This window comes from Anolis sagrei, chromosome 13 (assembly GCF_037176765.1).
Source record: "Anolis sagrei isolate rAnoSag1 chromosome 13, rAnoSag1.mat, whole genome shotgun sequence".
In the NCBI taxonomy this organism is placed as follows: Eukaryota; Metazoa; Chordata; class Lepidosauria; order Squamata; family Dactyloidae; genus Anolis; species Anolis sagrei.
In genome coordinates, this window is record NC_090033.1 from 17,288,302 (window position 1) to 17,310,577 (window position 22,276).

Here is a 22,276-nt window from a genome sequence, read left to right on the forward strand (position 1 = left end):
TAGGCGTTCTGCCAGGCTCAAAGAAAGAATGATAAGGGATTCAAGGCTAAAACGAAACCCGTTTCTGGCCGCTTAGGACATAGCGTAATTAGGAGTCAGAATAGAAAGGCAAACCAGTCGCTTAGGCGTTCTGCCAGGCTCAAAGAAAGAATGATAAGGGATTCAAGGCTAAAACGAAACCCATTTCTGGCCGCTTAGGACATAGCGTAATTAGGAGTCAGAATAGAAAGGCAAACCAGTCGCTTAGGCGTTCTGCCAGGCTCAAAGAAAGAATGATAAGGGATTCAAGGCTAAAACGAAACCCATTTCTGGCCGCTTAGGACATAGCGTAATTAGGAGTCAGAATAGAAAGGCAAACCAGTCGCTTAGGCGTTCTGCCAGGCTCAAAGAAAGAATGATAAGGGATTCAAGGCTAAAACGAAACCCATTTCTGGCTGCTTAGGACATAGTGTAATTAGGAGTCAGAATAGAAAGGCAAACCAGTCGCTTAGGCGTTCTGCCAGGCTCAAAGAAAGAATGATAAGGGATTCAAGGCTAAAACGAAACCCATTTCTGGCTGCTTAGGACATAGCGTAATTAGGAGTCAGAATAGAAAGGCAAACCAGTCGCTTAGGCGTTCTGCCAGGCTCAAAGAAAGAGTGATAAGGGATTCAAGGCTAAAACGAAACCCATTTCTGGCTGCTTAGGACATAGCGTAATTAGGAGTCAGAATAGAAAGGCAAACCAGTCGCTTAGGCGTTCTGCCAGGCTCAAAGAAAGAATGATAAGGGATTCAAGACTAAAAAGAAACCAATTTCTGGCTGCTTAGGACATAGCGTAATTAGGAGTCAGAATAGAAAGGCAAACCTGTCGCTTAGGGTGCGGGAGCTCATCCGCGCTCTCCCCGGATTCAAACCTGCAACCTGTCGGTCTTCAGTCCTGCCGCCACAGGTCCATGAAAACAAAGTCCACAGTTCTCTAATAAAAGCTAGAAAATCAGGAAATATTGATCCAAGGCTTAGGTATGCAATCATAAAATCCAAGAATCAGAACCATGAAACAAGAAGTATTTAAGCATGAATCTTCGAAGCAAGGCTTCTGTTGCACTCCAGAACAGGAAGTAGCCCCTCTGACTGTAAACACGCCACACGTTGAGTGAAGGAACAATCCTTTTTATTAAAGCTTAGCAAAAAAAGCCAGTAGAAATAAATGCTTGTAAAGATAGATCAGATTTCAAAAAGCAATAAGGCATTCAAAGGCAGCAAGATAAAACAGTGTCCAATAGCCCCTCTGACTGTAAACACACCACACGTTGAGTGAAGAAACAATCCTTTTTATCAAAGCTTAGCAAAAAAAAAAAGCCAGTAGAAATAAATGCTTGTAAAGATAGATCAGATTTCAAAAAGCAATAAGGCATTCAAAGGCAGCAAGATAAAACAGTGTCCAGTAGCCCCTCTGACACATCGCACGTTGAGTGAAGGAAACTTTTTTTTGTGAAGCTTAGCAAAAAAAGCCAATAGAAATAAATGCTTGTAAAGATAGATCAGATTTCAAAAAGCAATAAGGCATTCAAAGGCAGAAAGATAAAACAGTGTCCAAACGTAGCAATCAAAAGCAATGTCCAAAAACATGAAAGTACAATCCAAGGCAATGATTATCGAAACAAGAAGCAAGAACCGACCAGATGCTGCTAGTCACCTTGAAAGGCTAGAAAAATCCATGAAGACGAGACCACTTGAACAGGAATTCCATGAGGCTTGTACTTGGTTTCCAAACGATGCCTGATCTGACAAGATTCTCTACAGGCAAACCTTAAATCCCAAAAACTGGTTTCGTTTCCCCCCCAGTCTTTGACCTTAACTGATGAATTATTTCGGATCTACGTAAACATTGGGCCTCTTGTCGATTCTGGCTAATTTTTAGTCGCCAACTCTGCTTATCTGACTCCTCATTAACTTTACCAGGTGTCAGACTGTTTTCCAAACTAGAATCTGGAGAGCTCACAGGCAGAGGGAGTAAACCTTTCTCCGAAGGCCTGACAAAAACATTCTCATGAGAACCTGCCCTTTGCACTGAAGCCTCTCTGTCAGTGTCTGCATGAAACTCATTGACCAAAGTGTCTCCATCTTGCACCTCAGTCAGTCCCAGCATCCCCCACATCAGAAGCAACAGGAGACTGATTCCCCTCCTCATTACCCACATCAGACACAGAAACATCAGGAGACTGAAACACAACCACAGGTTCAATCACAGGCTGAGTCCCAACAGCTTCCATGAAACAAGGACGAGAACTTAACTTGATTCCAAACGATGCTTCATCTGACTACATATCCTAAACTTGAGACTTTTATCTCCTTGTTAGTTATGTCATTAGCGCTCAGAAATTGGTTTCGCTTTAGCTGGGAATTGGTTATCTTTTTCTCTTGGAGCCTGGCAGAACGCCGAAGCTGCTGTTCGGCTCTTCTGTTTTGACTGATCTCCTCCCGTCTATCTGTTTGCTCATTAATTTCTGCAGCTGGGCCAGATGCCAAGTTGTTTTCAAGCCCCAAATCCTGGGAACCCTCTGGTAGTAATTCAGGGAGTACGCCATCATCCCCACACCCTTCAGGGACATTCTCATGGGAAACTACACTTTGAACAGGGGTCTCCTGGTCATTCTCAGGCTCAGGTTCAATCACAGGCTAAGTCCCAACATGAAACAAGGACGAGAACTTAACTTGATTCCAAACGATGCTTCATCTGACTACATATCCTAAACTTGAGACTTTTATCTCCTTGTTAGTTATGTCATTAGCGCTCAGAAATGGGTTTAACTTTAGCTGGGAATTGGTTATCTTTTTCTCTCGGAGCCTGGCAGAACGCTGAAGCTGCTGTTCGTCTCTTCTGTTTTGACTGATCTCCTCCCATCTATCTGTTTGCTCATTAATTTCTGCAGCTGGGCCAGATGCCAAGTTATTTTCAAGCCCCAAATCCTGGGAACCCTCTGGTAGCAATTCAGGGAGTACACCATCATTCCCACACCCTTCAGGGACATTCTTATGGGAAACTACACTTTGAACAGGGGTCTCCTGGTCATTCTCACACTCAGGTTCAATCACAGGCTGAGTCCCAACATGAAACAAGGACGAGAACTTAACTTGATTCCGAACGATGCTTCATCTGACTACATATCCTAAACTTGAGACTTTTATCTCGTTAGTTATGTCATTAGCGCTCAGAAATTGGTTTCGCTTTAGCTGGGAATTGGTTATCTTTTTCTCTCGGAGCCTGGCAGAACACCGAAGCCACTGTTTGGCTCTCCTGTTTTGACTGATCTCTTGTCTATCTATTTGCCCATTAATTTCTGCAGATGGGCCAGGTGTCGAGTTGTTTTCATGTTCTCTCGCATGGGAACTCTCTGGTAACAAATCAGGAAGCACACCATCATCCCCACACCCCTCAGGGACATGGGAAACTACATTCTCCTGGTCATTCTCTGCATCAATATCACTGACCAAACCATTGCCGTCTTGAAACCCTTGGCTTTCCTCTCACAGGGTGGAGCTTTTGGGGGAAGAGCACAAGCGGCAGCAGGAGCGCAGCGTCCACCTGGCCGCCCAAGTCGGGGACCTGGAAAGGGCCCTGCGCAGGATCAGCGGGGAGAATCTGCAGGTATTATCATTATTATTATCATTATCATCATCATTACGTCTACTTTGAACAGTGGAACTCCCTGCCACTGGACAACACTTCTCATCTATAACAACAACTATTTGATACACAGCAAGATTAGTTCTCAGCAGATCACTGTGCTGGCTTTCGTATTCTATTACTTACAATAGCAAAACCAGCAACAACAACAACAACAACAACAACAACAACAACAGCAACAACAACAACATTATATTATCATCATCGTGGTTGTTATTGTTTTATTGACACAAAAACACAGTATGTCACAGCAAACAAGATCTACATGCTGGATTTCGTCGTCATTATTATCATTGTTATTATTATTTTGTTTCTTTGGACGGCGGAACTCCCTGCCACTAGCCATTACTTACAATAGCAAAACCAGCATGACAACAACAACATTATAATACTATCATCGTTGTTGTTATTATTTTACTGACACAAAAACACAGTATGTCACAGCAAACAAGATCTATATGCTGGATTTCCTTGTCATTATTATTATTATTATCATTGCTATTATTATTTCTTTTCTTTGGATAGCGGAACTCCCTGCCACTGGCCATTGCTTCCGATCTCTAGCAACACCAGCAACATATTATTATTATGTATTGTCGAAGGCTTTCAAGGCTGGAATCACTCAGTTCTTGTGGGTTTTTTCGGGCTATATGGCCATGTTCTAGAAGCATTTCTCCTGACGTTTCGCCTGCATCTATGGCAAGCTTCCTCAGAGGTGAGGTCTGAGGAAGCTTGCCATAGATGCAGGCGAAACGTCAGGAGAAATGCTTCTAGAACATGGCCATATAGCCCGAAAAAACCCACAAGAACTGAGTATTATTATTATTATTATAACAACAGCAGCAACATTATGTTGTTGTTGTTGTTTGGCCTCCTTTGGTCGGTGGAACTCCTTGCCACTGATCATTACCTTTAGTCTATAGCAGAAATAGCATTATTATTATTATTATTATTATTATTATTATTATTATTACAATTGTGAGATCAGGAGTCTGTCATTATTATTATTATTATTGTTATTATTATTATTATTATGCCTTCTTGAACTCTCTGCCACTGACCATTGCCTTCAATCTATAGCAAAACTAGCAACATCATCATCATCATTATTATTATTATTATTATTACTATTATTATTATTATTAGATCTCCTTTCGATGGCGGAACTCCTTGCCACTCATCATTGCCGTCAATCTATAGCAAAACTAGCATTATTATTATTATTATTATTATTATTATTATTATTATTACAATTGTGAGGTCAGGAGTCTGTTGTTATTATTATTATTATTATTATTATTATTATTATTATTTGGCCTTCTTGAACTCTCTGCCACTGACCATTGCCTTCAATCTATAGCAAAACTAGCAACATTATTATTATTATTATTATTATTATTATTATTATTATTATTTGATCTCTTTTCCATGGCGGAACTCCTTGCCACTCATCATTGCCTTTAGTCTATAGCAGAAATAGCATTATTATTATTATTATTATTGTTATTATTATTATTATTATTACACTTGTGAGGTCAGGAGTCTGTCATTATTATTATTATTATTATTATTGTATTGTCGAAGGCTTTCATGGCTGGAATCACTAGGTTCTTGTAGGTTTTTTCGGGCTATAGGGCCATGTTCTAGAGGCATTTTCTCCTGACGTTTCGCCTGCATCTATGGCAAGCATCCTCAGAGGTAGTGAGGTCTGTTGGAAGTAGGAAAAATGGGTTTATATATCTGTGGAATGACTGGGGTGGGGCAAGGAGCTCTTCCCTGCTGGAACTAGGTGTGAATGTTTCAGCTGATCACCTTCATTAGCATTTGAAGGCTTGCCTGAGCCTGGGAAAATCTCTTGCTGGGAGGTGTTAATCTGTGCCTGGTTGTTTCCTCTCTGTTGTTTTGCTGTTGTAATTTTAGAGTTTTTTAATACTGGTAGCTAGATTTTGTTCATTTTCATGGTTTCCTCCTTTCTGTTGAAATTGTCCACATGCTTGTTATTATTATTATTATTATTATTATTATTATTATTATTATTTGGCCTTCTTGAACTCTCTGCCACTGACCATTGCCTGCAATCTATAGCAAAACTAGCAACATTATTATTACGGTTATTATTATTATTATTATTATTATTATTAGATCTTCTTTCGATGGCGGAACTCCTTGCCACTCCTTGCCATTGCCTTTAGTCTATAGCAGAACTAGCATTATTATTATTATTATTATTATTATTATTATTATTATTACAATTGTGAGGTCAGGAGTCTGTCATTATTATTATTATTATTATTATTATTATTATTGTATTGTCGAAGGCTTTCATGGCTGGAATCACTAGGTTCTTGTAGGTTTTTTCGGGCTATAGGGCCATGTTCTAGAGGCATTTTCTCCTGACGTTTCGCCTACATCTATGGCAAGCATCCTCAGAGGTAGTGAGGTCTTTTGGAATTAGGACAATGGGTTTATATATCTGTGGAATGGCTGGGGTGGGGCAAAGAGCTCTTCTCTGCTGAAGCTAGGTGTGAATGTTTCAGCTGACCACCTTCATTAGCATTTGAAGGCTTGCCTGAGCCTGGGAAAATCTCTTGCTGGGAGGTGTTAATCTGTGCCTGGTTGTTTCCTCTCTGTTGTTTTGCTGTTGTAATTTTAGAGTTTTTTTAATACTGGTAGCCAGATTTTGTTCATTTTCATGGTCTCTTCCTTTCTGTTGAAATTGTCCACATGCTTGTTATTATTATTATTATTATTATTTGGCCTTCTTGAACTCTCTGCCACTGACCATTGCCTTTAGTCTATAGCAGAACTAGCATTATTATTATTATTATTATTATTATTATTATTATTATTATTATTATTACAATTGTGAGGTCAGGAGTCTGTTGTTGTTGTTATTATTATTATTATTACTATTATTATTATTATTATTTGGCCTTCTTGAACTCTCTGCCACTGACCATTGCCTTTAGTCTATAGCAGAACTAGCATTATTATTATTATTATTATTATTATTATTATTATTATTACAATTGTGAGGTCAGGAGTCTGTTGTTGTTGTTATTATTATTATTATTATTATTACTATTATTATTATTATTATTTGGCCTTCTTGAACTCTCTGCCACTGACCATTGCCTTCAATCTATAGCAGAAATAGCATTATTATTATTATTATTATTATTATTATTATTATTATTACAATTGTGAGGTCAGGAGTCTGTCATTATTATTATTATTATTATTATTATTATTATTATTATTATTATTATTATTTGGCCTTCTTGAACTCTCTGCCACTGACCATTGCTTTCAATCTATAGCAAAACTAGCAACATTATTATTACGGTTATTATTATTATTATTATTATTATTATTATTATTATATCTCCTTTTGATGGTGGAATTCCTTGCCACTGATCATTGCCTTCAGTCTATAGCAGAACTAGCATTATTATTATTATTATTATTATTATTATTATTATTACAATTGTGAGGTCAGGAGTCTGTCATCATCATCATCATCATCATCATTATTATTATTATTATTTGGCCTTCTTGAACTCTCTGCCACTGACCATTGCCTTCAATCTATAGCAGAAATAGCATTATTATTATTATTATTATTATTATTATTATTATTATTACAATTGTGAGGTCAGGAGTCTGTCATCATCATCATCATCATCATCATTATTATTATTATTATTTGGCCTTCTTGAACTCTCTGCCACTGACCATTGCCTGCAATCTATAGCAAAACTAGCAACATTATTACTATTATTATTATTATTATTATTATTATTATTATTATTATGATTAGGTCTCCTTTGGATGGCGGAACTCCCTGCCACTGACCATGGCTTCTGATCTGTAGCAAACTAGCAATTACTATTATCGGACACACAGCAAGATTAGTACACAGCAAACAAGATCATTATGCTGGGTTTTGTATTCGATCCCATATCAGATACTTCCCAAGCGTCTTGGACCTGCAGGAGAGCGACTAAAATGATAAAAGGTCTGGAGAACAAGCCCTATGAGGAGCGGCTTAAGGAGCTGGGCATGTTTAGCCTGAAGAAGAGACGGCTGAGAGGAGATATGATAGCCATGTATAAATATGTGAGAGGAAACCACAGGGAGGAGGAGGGAGCAAGCTTGTTTTCTGCTTCCCTGGAGACTAGGACGCAATGGAACAATGGCTTCAAACTACAAGAGAGGAGATTCCCTCTGAACATGAGGAGGAACTTCCTGACTGTGAGAGCCGTTCAGCAGTGGAACTCTCTGCCCCGGAGTGTGGTGGAGGCTCCTTCTTTGGAAGCTTTTAAGCAGAGGCTGGATGGCCATCTGTCAGGGGTGATTTGAATGCAATATTCCTGCTTCTTGGCAGAATGGGGGTGGACTGGATGGCCCATGAGGTCTCTTCCAACTCTATGATTCTATGATTCTATGAATAATAATAATAATAATAGTTGTTGTTGTTGTTGTTGTTAGGTCTCCTTTGGGTGGTGGAATTCCTTGCTTCTGATCTATTGCATAACTAGCAGTAACAATAACAACTATTATTGTTGTTATTCTTGTTATTTTGTCTCCTTTGGACACTGGAACTCCCCGCCACTGGCCCTTGCTTCTTTGTTGTTGTTGCTGTTGTTGTTTGGTCTCCTTTAGAAAAGAGACTGACTTCTCCATCTTTCTTTAAAATAGTAATTCTATTTTCTTCCGCCAGGAGACGCAAAGCCAGATCCTGCCCTTTTCCGGCATCAGGTACCTTGTACGAGGGGAAAAGAGGGAGAAAGGAAAGGAAGAAAGAGAAAAAGAAGGGAGGGAGGGTGGAAGCAAGGAAGAGAAAGGAAAGGAAGAAGAGAAAGGGAGGGGGGAAGAAAGGAGAGGGAGGGAGAAAGAAAAAGGAGGGAAACAGGAAAAGGAAGAGAAAGGGTAAGAAAGGGAGGGAAGGAAGGAAGAGAAAATGAAGAAAGGGGGAAAGGGAGGAATAGGAAGGGAAGGAAGAGGAAAAGAAGGGAGAAAGACAAAGATGGGAAAAGAAGGAGGAAGGGAAGGAAGGAAGGGAGAGGAAGGGAAGGAAGAGGAAAAGAAGAGGAAGGGAGAAAGAAAAAGGAGGGAAAGAAAGAGAAGGGAATAGAAGGATTAAAGAAAGGCAGGGAGGAAAGAAAGGAAAGAAGGAAGAAATGAAGAAAAAAGAAAGAAAAGATGGGAAAGGGAGGATTGAAGGAAGAGAAAGGAAAGGAAGAAGAGAAAGGGAAGGGGGAAAAGAGAGGGAGAAAGAAACGAGGGAAAAGGGAAAAGGAAGAGAAGGAGTAAGAAAGGGAGGGAAGGAAGTAAAAGGAAATGAAGGGAAAGAAAGGGGGAAGGAAGGAAGGAAGGAAGGAAGGGGAAGGAAAGGAAGCGGAAAAGAAGAGGAAGTGAGAAAGAAAAATGAGGGAAAGAAAGAAAAGGGAAAAGAAGGACTAAAGAAAGGGAGGAGCAAAGGAACGAAAGAAGGAAGGAAGGAAGAAAAAAGAAGGAAAAGATGGGAAAGGGAGGGAGGATGGAAGGAAGAAAAAGGAAAGGAAGAAGAGAAAGAGAAGGGGAAAGAAAGGAGAGGGAGGGAGAAAAAAGGAGGGAAACAGGAAAAGGAAGAGAAGGGGTAAGAAAGGGAGGGAAGGAAGGAAGAGAAAATGAAGGGGAAGATGGGAAAGGGAGGGAGGATGGAAGAGAAAAGAAAGGAAGAGATAGGGAAGGGGAAAGAAAGGGAGGGAGAAAGAAAGAAAGAGGAGGGAAAAAGGAAAAGGAAGAGGTAAGAAAAGAAGGGAAGGAAGGAAGAGAAAATGAAGGGAAAGAAAGGGGGAAAGGAAGGAAGGAAGGAAGAGGAGGACTAAAGAAAGGAAGGAAGAGAAAAGATGGGAAAGGGAGGGAGGATGGAAGGAAGAGAAAGGAAAGGAAAGGGAAGGGGAATGAAAGGAGAGGGAGGTAAAAAGGAAGAGAAGGGGTAAGAAAGGGAGGGAAGGAAGGAAGGGAGAGAAAATGAAGGGAAAGAAAGGGGGAAGGAAGGAAGAGGAAAAGAAGAGGAAGGGAGAAAGAAAAAGGAGGGAAAGAGAAGGGAAAAGAAGGACTAAAGAAAGGAAAGATGATAGAAAAAGAAGGAAAAGATGGGAAAGGGAGGGAGGATGGAAGGAAGAGAAAGGAAAGGAAGAAGAGGGGAGGGAAAAGAAAAAGGAGGGAAAGAAGGAAAGAGGGGAAAAGAAAGAGAAGGGAAAAGAAGGAATGAAGGGAAGAAAGAAAGAAAGAAAGAAAGAAAGAAAGAAAGAAAGAGGAAGGGAAGAGAAAGAAAAGGGGCAAACATATGAGGTAGAGAAGGAAAGAAAGGGAAACGAAGGAAGGAAGGGAGAGAGGAAAGAAAAAAGAAGGGAAGAGAGAGAAAGCAAAGGAACAGAGAGAAGGAGAACATGTCTGGCAGGAAGTTGAGTCCTGGGATTTCTCCTTTGCAGGACCTTTCGGAGCCTGGCAGCCCTTTGAAGAACATCCTAGTACTTTGCTCAGAAGGAAGAGAGGGAGAATATATCTTTTTGGAGTTCCAAAGCCTTCGTCTTTGACTGGGTTTATTTAATACAGACATATTTACATATTTCAGGCTTGCTTTATTCTATCAGTGTTATTTTCAGGCTATTTGCAGCGGGTTAAACTGCTGAGCTGCTGACCTGGCTAAGCTCCCAGTGCCTGCCCACCTAGCAGTTCGAAAACATGCAAGTATGAGTAGATCAATAAGGACTGCTTTGGCAGGAAGGTAACGGCGCTCCATGCAGTCATGCTGGCCACATGACCTTGGAGGTGTCTACGGACAACGCCGGCTCTTCTGCTCGGAAATGGAGGTGAGCACCACTTCCCATAGCTGGTAGTAAAATGTCATTTTGACACAACGTCGTGTTCGAACAACAAATCACAGCGCAGCTTTCCTTTTACTACAGCAGTATAGGAAATACCAACCAATCACAGAGCAGCTTTCCTTTTACTTCAGCAGTATAAGAAATACCAACCAACCACAGAGCAGCTTTCCTTTTACTACAGCAGTATAAGAAATACCAACCAATCACAGAGCAGCTTTCCTTTTACTTCAGCAGTATAAGAAATACCAACCAACCACAGAGCAGCTTTCCTTTTACTTCAGCAGTATAAGAAATACCAACCAATCACAGAGCAGCTTTCCTTTTACTACAGCAGTATAAGAAATACCAACCAACCACAGAGCAGCTTTCCTTTTACTTCAGCAGTATAAGAAATACCAACCAATCACAGAGCAGCTTTCCTTTTACTACAGCAGTATAAGAAATACCAACCAATCACAGAGCAGCTTTCCTTTTACTACAGCAGTATAAGAAATACCAACCAATCACAGAGCAGCTTTCCTTTTACTACAGCAATATAAGAAATACCAACCAATCACAGAGCAGCTTTCCTTTTACTACAGCAGTATAAGAAATACCAACCAATCGCAGCGCAGCTTTCCTTTTACTACAGCAATATAAGAAATACCAACCAATCGCAGCGCAGCTTTCCTTTTACTACAGCAATATAAGAAATACCAACCAATCACAGAGCAGCTTTCCTTTTACTACAGCAGTATAAGAAATACCAACCAATCACAGAGCAGCTTTCCTTTTACTTCAGCAGTATAAGAAATACCAACCAATCACAGAGCAGCTTTCCTTTTACTTCAGCAGTATAAGAAATACCAACCAACCACAGAGCAGCTTTCCTTTTACTTCAGCAGTATAAGAAATACCAACCAATCACAGAGCAGCTTTCCTTTTACTACAGCAGTATAAGAAATACCAACCAATCACAGAGCAGCTTTCCTTTTACTACAGCAGTATAAGAAATACCAACCAATCACAGAGCAGCTTTCCTTTTACTACAGCAATATAAGAAATACCAACCAATCACAGAGCAGCTTTCCTTTTACTACAGCAGTATAAGAAATACCAACCAATCGCAGCGCAGCTTTCCTTTTACTACAGCAATATAAGAAATACCAACCAATCGCAGCGCAGCTTTCCTTTTACTACAGCAATATAAGAAATACCAACCAATCACAGAGCAGCTTTCCTTTTACTACAGCAGTATAAGAAATACCAACCAATCACAGAGCAGCTTTCCTTTTACTTCAGCAGTATAAGAAATACCAACCAATCACAGAGCAGCTTTCCTTTTACTTCAGCAGTATAAGAAATACCAACCAACCACAGAGCAGCTTTCCTTTTACTTCAGCAGTATAAGAAATACCAACCAATCACAGAGCAGCTTTCCTTTTACTACAGCAGTATAAGAAATACCAACCAATCACAGAGCAGCTTTCCTTTTACTACAGCAGTATAAGAAATACCAACCAATCACAGAGCAGCTTTCCTTTTACTACAGCAATATAAGAAATACCAACCAATCACAGAGCAGCTTTCCTTTTACTACAGCAGTATAAGAAATACCAACCAATCGCAGCGCAGCTTTCCTTTTACTACAGCAATATAAGAAATACCAACCAATCGCAGCGCAGCTTTCCTTTTACTACAGCAATATAAGAAATACCAACCAATCACAGAGCAGCTTTCCTTTTACTACAGCAGTATAAGAAATACCAACCAATCACAGAGCAGCTTTCCTTTTACTACAGCAATATAAGAAATACCAACCAATCACAGAGCAGCTTTCCTTTTACTACAGCAGTATAAGAAATACCAACCAATCGCAGCGCAGCTTTCCTTTTACTTCAGCAGTATAATAAATACCAACCAACCACAGAGCAGCTTTCCTTTTACTTCAGCAGTATAAGAAATACCAACCAACCACAGAGCAGCTTTCCTTTTACTTCAGCAGTATAAGAAATACCAACACTGCTGGTCACAGCTGACCTCCAGCTGGAGCGCTCAAGGGCCAGGGCTTCCCAGTTCTCGGTGTCTATGCCAGAGTTTTTAAGTTGGCTTGGAGCCCATCTTTCAATCTCTTTTCCTGTCCTCCAACATTCCGTTTTCCGTTCTTGAGTTCTTCTTCTTCCAGCACGCTGACATTTGTACGCCTGTCTTCCTATGTGACGTCTGTAGACAGTCCACGTTTCGCAGGCATAGAGCAGGGTTGGGAGGACAATGGCTTTATAAACAAGCCCCTTGGTCTCCCTATGGATGTCCCAGTCCTCAAACACTCTCTGCTTGATTCAGAAGAATGCTGCAGTCGCAGAGCTTAGGCGGTGTTGTATTTCGGTGTCAATGTTGACTTTTGTGGAGAGGTGGCTGCCAAGGGAGCAGAAATGATCTACATTTTCTATATGCCTGCGAGACGTGGACTGTCTACAGATGTCACATGCAACTCCTCGAACGATTTCATCAGTGCTGCCTCCGGAAAATCCTGCAAATCTCTTGGGAAGACAGGCAGACAAACGTCAGCGTGCTACAAGAAGCAAAGACCATCAGCATTGAAGCGATGGTCCTCCACCATCAACTCCGCTGGACTGGCCACTTTGTCTGGATGCCCAACCACCGTCTCCCAAAGCAGTTGCTCTACTCCGAACTCAAGAACAGAAAACAGAATGTTGATGAGCAGGAAAAGAGATTAAAATGGGGCTCAAAGCCAACCTTTAAAACTCTGGTATAGACACTGAGAACTGGGAAGCCCTAGCCCTTGAGCGCTCCAGTTGGAGGTCAGCTGTGACCAGCAGTGCTGCAGAAATTGAAGAGGCACAAATAGAGGGTGAAAGAGAGAAACGTGCCAAGAGGAAGGCGCATCAAGCCAACCCTGTCCGAGACCGCCTTCCATCTGGAAACCAATGCCCTCACTGCGGGAGAAGAATAGGGCTCCACAATCACCTACGAACCCACCGCCAGGACACTGAACTTGGAGGACCATCATCCTCAGACTATGAGGGATCACCTAAGTAAAACCCTCCTGCCAGAAATCCATAACTCATGATGGAGGAAGTTCAGCAAAAAGTTCCAGAGCCTCTTTGGTCAAGTCCATTTCCCGAGGGTCCTTGACCACATCAGGTTCCCTGGATCCTGGGGCTCCGTGAGGGTGAAGAAGCGGCAGCAGATAGCAGTTAGTGATAGAATTAGGCTAGGAAAAATAGGGCATCAAAATGGAGCCGTTTGGTTAACTCGCGGATACGGGGACCCGAAGGGGTTTCCGTATCCGCGGTTTAAAGAAACATAGTTTTGGCATCCCGCGGCTCAGGAAGAAAACGGTTCGTGCATTTGAAGCTTTTAGTCAGTAAACTGACACAAAGCATCACTAGAGAGAGGTGAAGGTTACAATTTATTTACACTTTATTAGGGGATTGGTTAAACCCCTGTGCCGGCAGGACTGAAGATCCGACTGGTCGCAGGTTCGAATCCAGGGAGAGGCGGATGAGCTCCCTCTATCAGCTCCAGCTTCTCATGCAGGGACATGAGAGAAGCCTCCCACAAGGATGATAAAAACATCAAATCATCCGGGCGTCCCCTGGGCAAGCATCCTTGCAGACGGCCAGTTCTCTCACACCAGAAGCGACTTGCAGTTTCTCAAGTCGCTCCTGACACGACCAAAGGGGATTGATGTATTGTTGAAGGCTTTCATGGCCGGAATCACTGGGTTGTTGTAGGTTTTTTCGGGCTGTATGGCCATGGTCTAGAGGCATTCTCTCCTGACGTTTCGCCTGCACTTTGGCAAGCATCCTCAGAGGTAGTGAGGCCTGTTGGAACTAGGCCTCCAAAGGGGATTGGGTACAATGTTAGGGCCGGGGATGAAAGCAAAAGGAGAGAAGGGTGAAAGAGTCCCTGGTTGACGCTGCTGCTGAGGCACATTCCAACTGGGGGCATCCAGGAACTGCGGAACTCCCTGCAGCTGGTCAGATCAACTGGAGAGTAGGGGCCTCAGGCAGGCTCGTCCTCAAAACTGGGGCCCTTCCCGCTTTAGACTGCTTTCCAGGCTTTAGGACTTCATCTCCCAGGATCCTTCCTCATTGACTGAGGCAGCCGAGGCTTCTGGGAGTTGAAGTCCAAAGGGTTTGAGTTCGTGCAGTGAGGCAAATTCTGCCATTGTTTGTGTATAGGCCGTCGTCCTGGCTTCAGGACTTCATCTCCCAGGACCCTCCCTCATTGACTAAAACGGCGGAGGCTTCTGGGAGTTGAAGTCCAAAGGGTTTGACGAGCCGGAGCCTTTGTGTGGCCGAGGCCGGAAGTTACGTTATCATTGTCATTTTGTGTGTATAGGTATTTGGACTCCATATCCCAGGATCCTCCCTCATTGGCTGAAGCGGCGGAGGCTTCTGGGAGTTGAAGTCCGAAAATAGGGGCGGGGAGTTTGGAAGGCCGGAAGTGACGTTCTCGCTGCCATTTTGTGTGTATAGGCATTTGGACTCCATCTCCCAGGATCCTCCCTCGACCAAAACGGCGGAGGCTTCTGGGAGTTGCAGTCCGAAAATAGGGGCGGGGAGTTTGGAAGGCCGGAAGTGACGTTCTCGCTGCCATCTTGTGTATAGGCATTTGGACTCCATCTCCCAGGATCCTCCCTCATTGACCAAAACAGCGGAGGCTTCTGGGAGTTGAAGTCCGAAAAATAGGGGCGGGGAGTTTGAAAGGCCTCGAAGGCCGGAAGTGACGCCCTTTCCGGTGGTCGCCATGGCGGTGCTGGCTTCGAACCCCAACAACCCGGTGGTCTTCTTCGACGTGACGATAGGCGGCCAGGTGAGGGGACGGAGGGAGGGGGAGAGGGAGGGAAGGCCTTGGAAAAGCCGGGCGGGGCTCGAGGCTTCTTTTTCCTTCCTCAGGAGGTAGGCCGCATGAAGGTGGAGCTCTTCGCCGACGTGGTGCCCAAGACCGCGGAGAACTTCCGGTGAGTAGGCCGCGGCGCACGCGTCACTTCCGCCTTCCCTTTGCCTATACCAAGATGGCGCCCGCGTGAACCTAAAAGGAGCCTCCTTCCGCCTATACCAAGATGGCTCCCTTGTAGTTCATAAACTACATTAACTAGTAGACTGAACATAAAATATATCACTTCCGAGTATATTTGCTTATTACTCAAGAGAGACCTTATTCGGCCTATACCAAGTTGGCGCCTTTGTAGTTCATAGACTACATTAACCTATAGACTGAACATAACATATATCACTTCCGAGTTTATTTCACTTTTTCTCCATTAATACAACTGTGCTTATTTTTCCCTGTGCTTTCAACTTTTTTACTTTTTGGAAACTTTTATTTCTTTCTCTTTTTATTTTCAGGCAGTTTTGCACCGGAGAATTTAGGTAAGCTGTTCGTATCGATCCCTGGAGAAAAGGAATGAAATCCATTCCGGGCATGAATGGGATAAATAAAAGATCAATGGAATCTATTATTGTTATTGTTATTGTTATTATTATTATTATTATTATTATTATTATTATTAAATAAATCATTAAAAGAATTTAAAAAGCGATTTAAAAATAATTTAAAATCTCCTTTGCTATGCTAATAATATAATGTAATATAATATATTGTACATCATCATTATTATTAATTAAATCATTAATAATATAATGTAATGTGATATAATATATTGTACATTATTATTATTATTTATTAAATCATTAATATAATTTACAAATGGATTTAAAAATAATTTATAAAGAGATTTAAAATCTCCTTTGCTATGCTAATAATATAATGTCATGTGATATAATATATTGTATATTATTATTATTAAATTAATCATTAAAATAATTTAAAAATAATTTAAAAGGAGATTTAAAATCTGCTGGGCTATGCTAATAATATAATGTAATGTAGGACATTAAGATCGTCCGGGGAGGCCCTGCTCTCGGTCCCGCCTGCGTCACAAGCACGTCTGGCGGGGACGAGGGACAGGGCCTTCTCGGTGGTGGCCCCTCGGCTATGGAATGCCCTACCTGTAGACATCAGACAGGCCCCTTCGCTGCTGGCGTTCCAGAGGAAGGTTAAGACGTGGCTCTATGAACAAGCGTTTGGCTAAACAGTGCAACTAAACACAGGAAGACGGTATAATCGAACATAGGAAATTGTATAAGGATTACGAGAACGGATTCTGATTTTTACTGAGGCGTTGATATGATAATTGATTGTTGTTTTGTCTGTTGTATATGATGTATTTTAACTACTTGTTATTGTTATGATGATTTGTACTGTGTAAACCACATTGAGTCGCCGAATTAGGCTGAAAAATGCGGTATAGAAATAAAGCAAATAAATAAATAAATAATGTGATATAATATATTTATTATTATTATTATTGTTAAATAATTTGTTAAAATAATTTTAAAAGCCGTTTAAAAATAATTTTAAAAGCCATTTAAAAATAATTTTAAAAGATTTAAAATCTCCTGTGCTATGCTAATAATATAATGTTATGTAATTATATTATTACAAAGCCCTAAATGGTTCCGGCCCAAAATACCTTGAGTACCGCATCTCGGCCTACGAGCCCACGAGGACCTTGAGATCGTCCGGGGAGGCCCTTCTCTCGGTCCCGCCTGCCTCACAGGCACGCCTGGCGGGGACTAGAGAACGGGCCTTCTCGGTGGTGGCCCCCCGGCTGTGGAACTCCCTCCCTGCTGCGATCAGGCAGGCGCCTTCCCTCATGGCCTTCCGCAAGGGCCTGAAGACCTGGCTCTTCGAAAAGGCCTTCAATTAAGTGCTTTGTTTTTCTTGGAATGACCACCGGAATGGACTATGACTACGAGATTGATTATGATTCAAACAAGACGATGCGGATTTTTAGCTTAATTAGCTGTGTGTTAGTAAGATGTATGTTATAGTCCTAATCTATTGTAATTGTTGTCTTTATGTTCTATGTTTTGTACACCGCCACGAGTCGCCTTCGGGCTGAGAGTGGCGGTTAACAAATGCAAATAATAAATAAATAAATAAATAATAAATAATACAATATATTGTACATTATTTTTATTATTTATTAAATCATTAAAATAATTTAAAAAGAGATTTAAAATCTCCCGTATAATAATAATGCTAATAATATAATGTAATGTGATATAATATATTGTATATGCATATAATATTTATAATATTACAATGTAATGTGATATAATATATTGTATATACATATAATATTTATAATATTATAATGTAATGCAGTGTAATAATAATAGTATGATATTATAATTGTATATTTATATTACATGTAATATTACTAATAATATTACAATATAATGGTATAGTACAATATAGTAATATTTAATACTAATAACATATTGTATGTAAATATATATCTAGTAAGCTGCTCTGAGTCCCCTTCAGGGTGAAAAGGGCGGCATATAAATGTCATAAATTAATAATAAATAGAATCTATATCAAAGATCAATGGGATCGATTATTATTATTATTATTATTATTATTATTATTATATAAATCATTAAAATAATTTAAAAACAGATTTAAAAATAATATTAATAATTTTATATTTCATATCACATATAATATTATAATATTACTAATATTATATGTGATATTAAATATAAAATTATTATATTGTATTGTTAGTATTATATTGTATTGCATTATAATATATATTATAATATATTGCATATACATAAAATGATAATTTTAATGCAATACAATATAATACTAATACTAATAATACAATATAATAATTTTATATTTCATATCACATATATTATATTAGTATTATAATATATTGCATATACATAAAATATCGATAATATTATAATGCAATACAATATAATACTAATACTAATAATTTTATATTTCATATCACATGTAATATTATATTAGTAATATTATAATATATTGCATATACATAAAATATTGATTTTATAATGTAATACAATATAATACTAATACTAATAATACAATATAATAATTTTACTAATATTACAGTATAGTGGTATAGTATAAAATAGTAATATATAATACTTATATTGTGCTATGCTAATAATACTATTATTAGCATAGCACAATATAAGTATTATATATTACTATTTTGACTAACCCTGTATAATATATTGTATGTACATATAATTTGTAAGCCACTCTGAGTCCTCTTTGGGGTGAGAAGAACAGTAATAAATAAATAAGAGCAGAGGGCCCCCAAAGGCCATCCAGACTAACCCCATAAAGGAAGACACAATCCAAGCCTTCCTGACAGATGGCCATCCCGCTCATAGACATTGCAAGTTTCATGGAGAGATAGGGCTCTGGAATCAAAGTCTCCCAGCGCCAGAAGAGCCCCCCAAAGGCCATCTAGTCCAACCCCCTTCGGCCATAACTAAAGCTCTTTTCCAATGTTTACTTTTCTTCTAGGAAGGACGGCGTTCCGATCGGCTACAAAGGCAGCACCTTCCACAGGTCCGTTTCTGGTTGGCTTTTGGGAAGATGTGCATCTACATGGTGGATTTAATCCAGTTTGACGCCCTGTTGAGTGCCATGGCCCAATGCTATCGAATCCAGAGCTTTGCAAAAAAATAATTTTAATATGAAAGACGAAAGAAATATATAATCACGCCAGAACATACAAATTCTTATTTTTTAAAATGATGCATCTACTTTTAATATAATAATAATTTAATATCAAATTATAATATTTTATTAAATATTCAAAAATTGTTGTTATTAAATTATATTATTTTAGCTACTTCTCACGAGTACAGAACAATTAAAACACATTGCCATAAAAAGAAATTATGGTATTATTGCATCATATAATGATAATATATTATTATTATTATTTATATAATAATATTATATTATATTAATTGTTATATTATTATAATATATATTACTATATTGTACTATACCACCATACTGTAATATTATTAGTAATATTAAATGTAATATAAAATATATAATATAATTAAATGTAATATAAAATATATAATTATAATATGTTATTATTAGTACTATATTGTATTACATTGTAATGTTATAAATATTATATGTATACATACGATTAAAACAAATTTAAAAAAAAAGAAATTATGGTATTATTGCATCATTATTATCATTATATGATACAATAATACCATTATTTTATTTTATTTTTTGGAAATTTGTTTTAATTGTATATATACATATAATATTTATAATATTACAATGTAATACAAATAATATTAATTATTATATTATTATTGTTATATTATTATAATATATATTACTATATTGTACTATACCACTATACTGTAATATTATTAGTAATATTAAATTGAATATAAAATATATAATGTAATATAAAATATATAATATGTTATTAGTATTATATTGTATTTGATTGTAATATATTAATTATTATAATTATTGCTATATTATTATAATATATCTTACTATATTGTACTGTACCACTATACTGTAACATTATTACTAATATTAAACATAATATAAAATATATAATTATAATATGTTATTATTATTTATATAATATTTATTATTATATTATTATAATATATATTATTATATTGCACTATACCACTATACTATATTATTAGTAATATTAAATGTAATATAAAATATATAATTATAATGTTATTATTATTTATATTATATTAATTATTATATTATAATTATTGTCATATTATTATAATATATATTATTATATTGTACTATACCACTATACTGTAATATTATTAGTAATATTAAATGTAATATAAAATATATAATTATAATATGTTATTATTAGTTTTATATTGTATTACATTGTAATATTATTAATATTATATTATATATCTCTCATTTGCTGAGCCATACTGTGTTTTTATGTCAGTAAAATAATAATAATTTGTTTTTTAAATTATTATTTCTATTATTATTATTATTATTATTATTATTATTATTATTATTGCTGCTTCTCATGGGTACGGGATAATGCCATCAATGCGGTACCATAAAATGCATACATTCGCTTATATCCCTGTGTAGACGCACCCAAAGTAATTAATTTGGGGGTTTTGGGAGGGGATCTAGATGCTCTTCACGGGGATTTATCTTGTATAGGAAGAGCGCAAGCGGCTTCTGGGGCCATCCGAGGCCGGGATTATAATGCGATTAGGGACGTTGGCAGCTCTCTCCCTACCTTTCTTATCTCTCTTTCTCCTTTTTTTAGGGTGATAAAGGATTTCATGATCCAAGGCGGCGATTTTGTCAACGTAGGTACTCTTTTCCTCCTCCAAAAATTACAATAACATTAGTCTCTAGGCATTTTGGAGGTCCTCCGGCACAACTCTTTGACCCAGAACAGGGTTTGGTATTATCCACCGTTTCATTTATCCACGTCTCTTCCAGCTCTGTCCATCCATCCATCCATCCACCTATCCATCTATCCATCCATCCCTCCCTCTATCTATCCATCCATCCACCTATCCATCCATGCATCCATCCATCCATCCACCTATCCATCTGTCTATCCATCCATCTTTTGAGGGTTTGGACTGGATGGCCCTTGGGGGTCACTTCCAACTCTAGGAATCGATCTGCCGATCTATTTATCTTGCTATGTATGTATCTATCATACTATTTATCTATCTTGCTATCTTTCTATTTATCTTGTTATATCTATCTATATTCCTGTCTTCCTGTCTATCTTTCTATCTATCTGTTTATATTCCTATTTATCTTGTTAATTATGTATCAGTCTATTTACCATGCTAAATAGCTATCTTGCTATCTATCTATCTATCTATCTATCTATCTATCTATCTTTCCATTCTATGTATCCTTCCACTCTATTTATCATCTATCTATCTATCCATCCATCTATCTATCTGTCCATCTATCCATCCACCCATCTGTCTGTCCGTCCGTCCATCCATCCATTCATCTATCCATCCAACTATTCATCCATCCATCTATCTATCCATCCATCCATTTATCCATCCACCTATCCATCTTTCCATCCATCCATTTATCCATCCATGGATGCATGCATGCATCCATCCATCTATCCATCTATCTCCATCCATCCATCCATCAATCCATCTATCCATCCATCAATCTATCCATCCATCCATCCACCTATCCATCTTTCCATCCATCCATTTATCCATCCATGCATGCATCCATCTATCCATCTATCTCCATCCATCCATCAATCCATCTATCCATCCATCAATCTATCCATCTATCCATCCATCCATCCACCTATCCATCTTTCCATCCATCCATTTATCCATCCATGCATGCATGCATCCATCCATCTATCTCCATCCATCCATCAGTCCATCTATCCATCCATCTATCCATCCAGCTATCCATCCATCTATCTATCCATCCATGCATCCATCCACCTATCCATCTTTCCATCCATCCATTTATCCATCCATCCATGCATGCATCCATCCATCTATCCATCTATCTCCATCCATCCATCAGTCCATCTATCCATCCATCTATCCATCCAGCTATCCATCCATCTATCTATCCATCCATGCATCCATCCACCTATCCATCTTTCCATCCATCCATTTATCCATCCATGGATGCATGCATGCATGCATCCATCTATCCATCTATCTCCATCCATCCATGCATCCATCCACCTATCCATCAATCCATCTATCCATCCATCCATCTATCCATCCATGCATCCATCCATCCATCTATCCACCTATCCACCC

The 22,276-nt window shown here is 38.7% G+C and overlaps 2 protein-coding genes across 2 annotated transcripts in view; both read left to right on the forward strand.

Annotated features, from left to right (window-relative positions):
- The window catches only part of LOC137097763 (coiled-coil domain-containing protein 30-like), a 32,855-nt gene extending 21,738 nt beyond the window's left edge, over positions 1-11,117 (forward strand). The window contains exons 8-10 of the mRNA XM_067472840.1: positions 3,516-3,630; positions 8,393-8,430; positions 10,152-11,117. Of these exons, the coding sequence (XP_067328941.1) occupies positions 3,516-3,630; positions 8,393-8,430; positions 10,152-10,179 (181 nt within the window). The 3' untranslated portion in view covers positions 10,180-11,117. The remainder of the gene's footprint in view (positions 1-3,515; positions 3,631-8,392; positions 8,431-10,151) is intronic.
- Positions 11,118-15,216: 4,099 nt separating this feature from the next.
- The window catches only part of PPIH (peptidylprolyl isomerase H), a 20,105-nt gene continuing 13,045 nt past the window's right edge, over positions 15,217-22,276 (forward strand). The window contains exons 1-5 of the mRNA XM_067472842.1: positions 15,217-15,368; positions 15,452-15,516; positions 15,905-15,928; positions 18,975-19,019; positions 20,767-20,809. Of these exons, the coding sequence (XP_067328943.1) occupies positions 15,303-15,368; positions 15,452-15,516; positions 15,905-15,928; positions 18,975-19,019; positions 20,767-20,809 (243 nt within the window). The 5' untranslated portion in view covers positions 15,217-15,302. The remainder of the gene's footprint in view (positions 15,369-15,451; positions 15,517-15,904; positions 15,929-18,974; positions 19,020-20,766; positions 20,810-22,276) is intronic.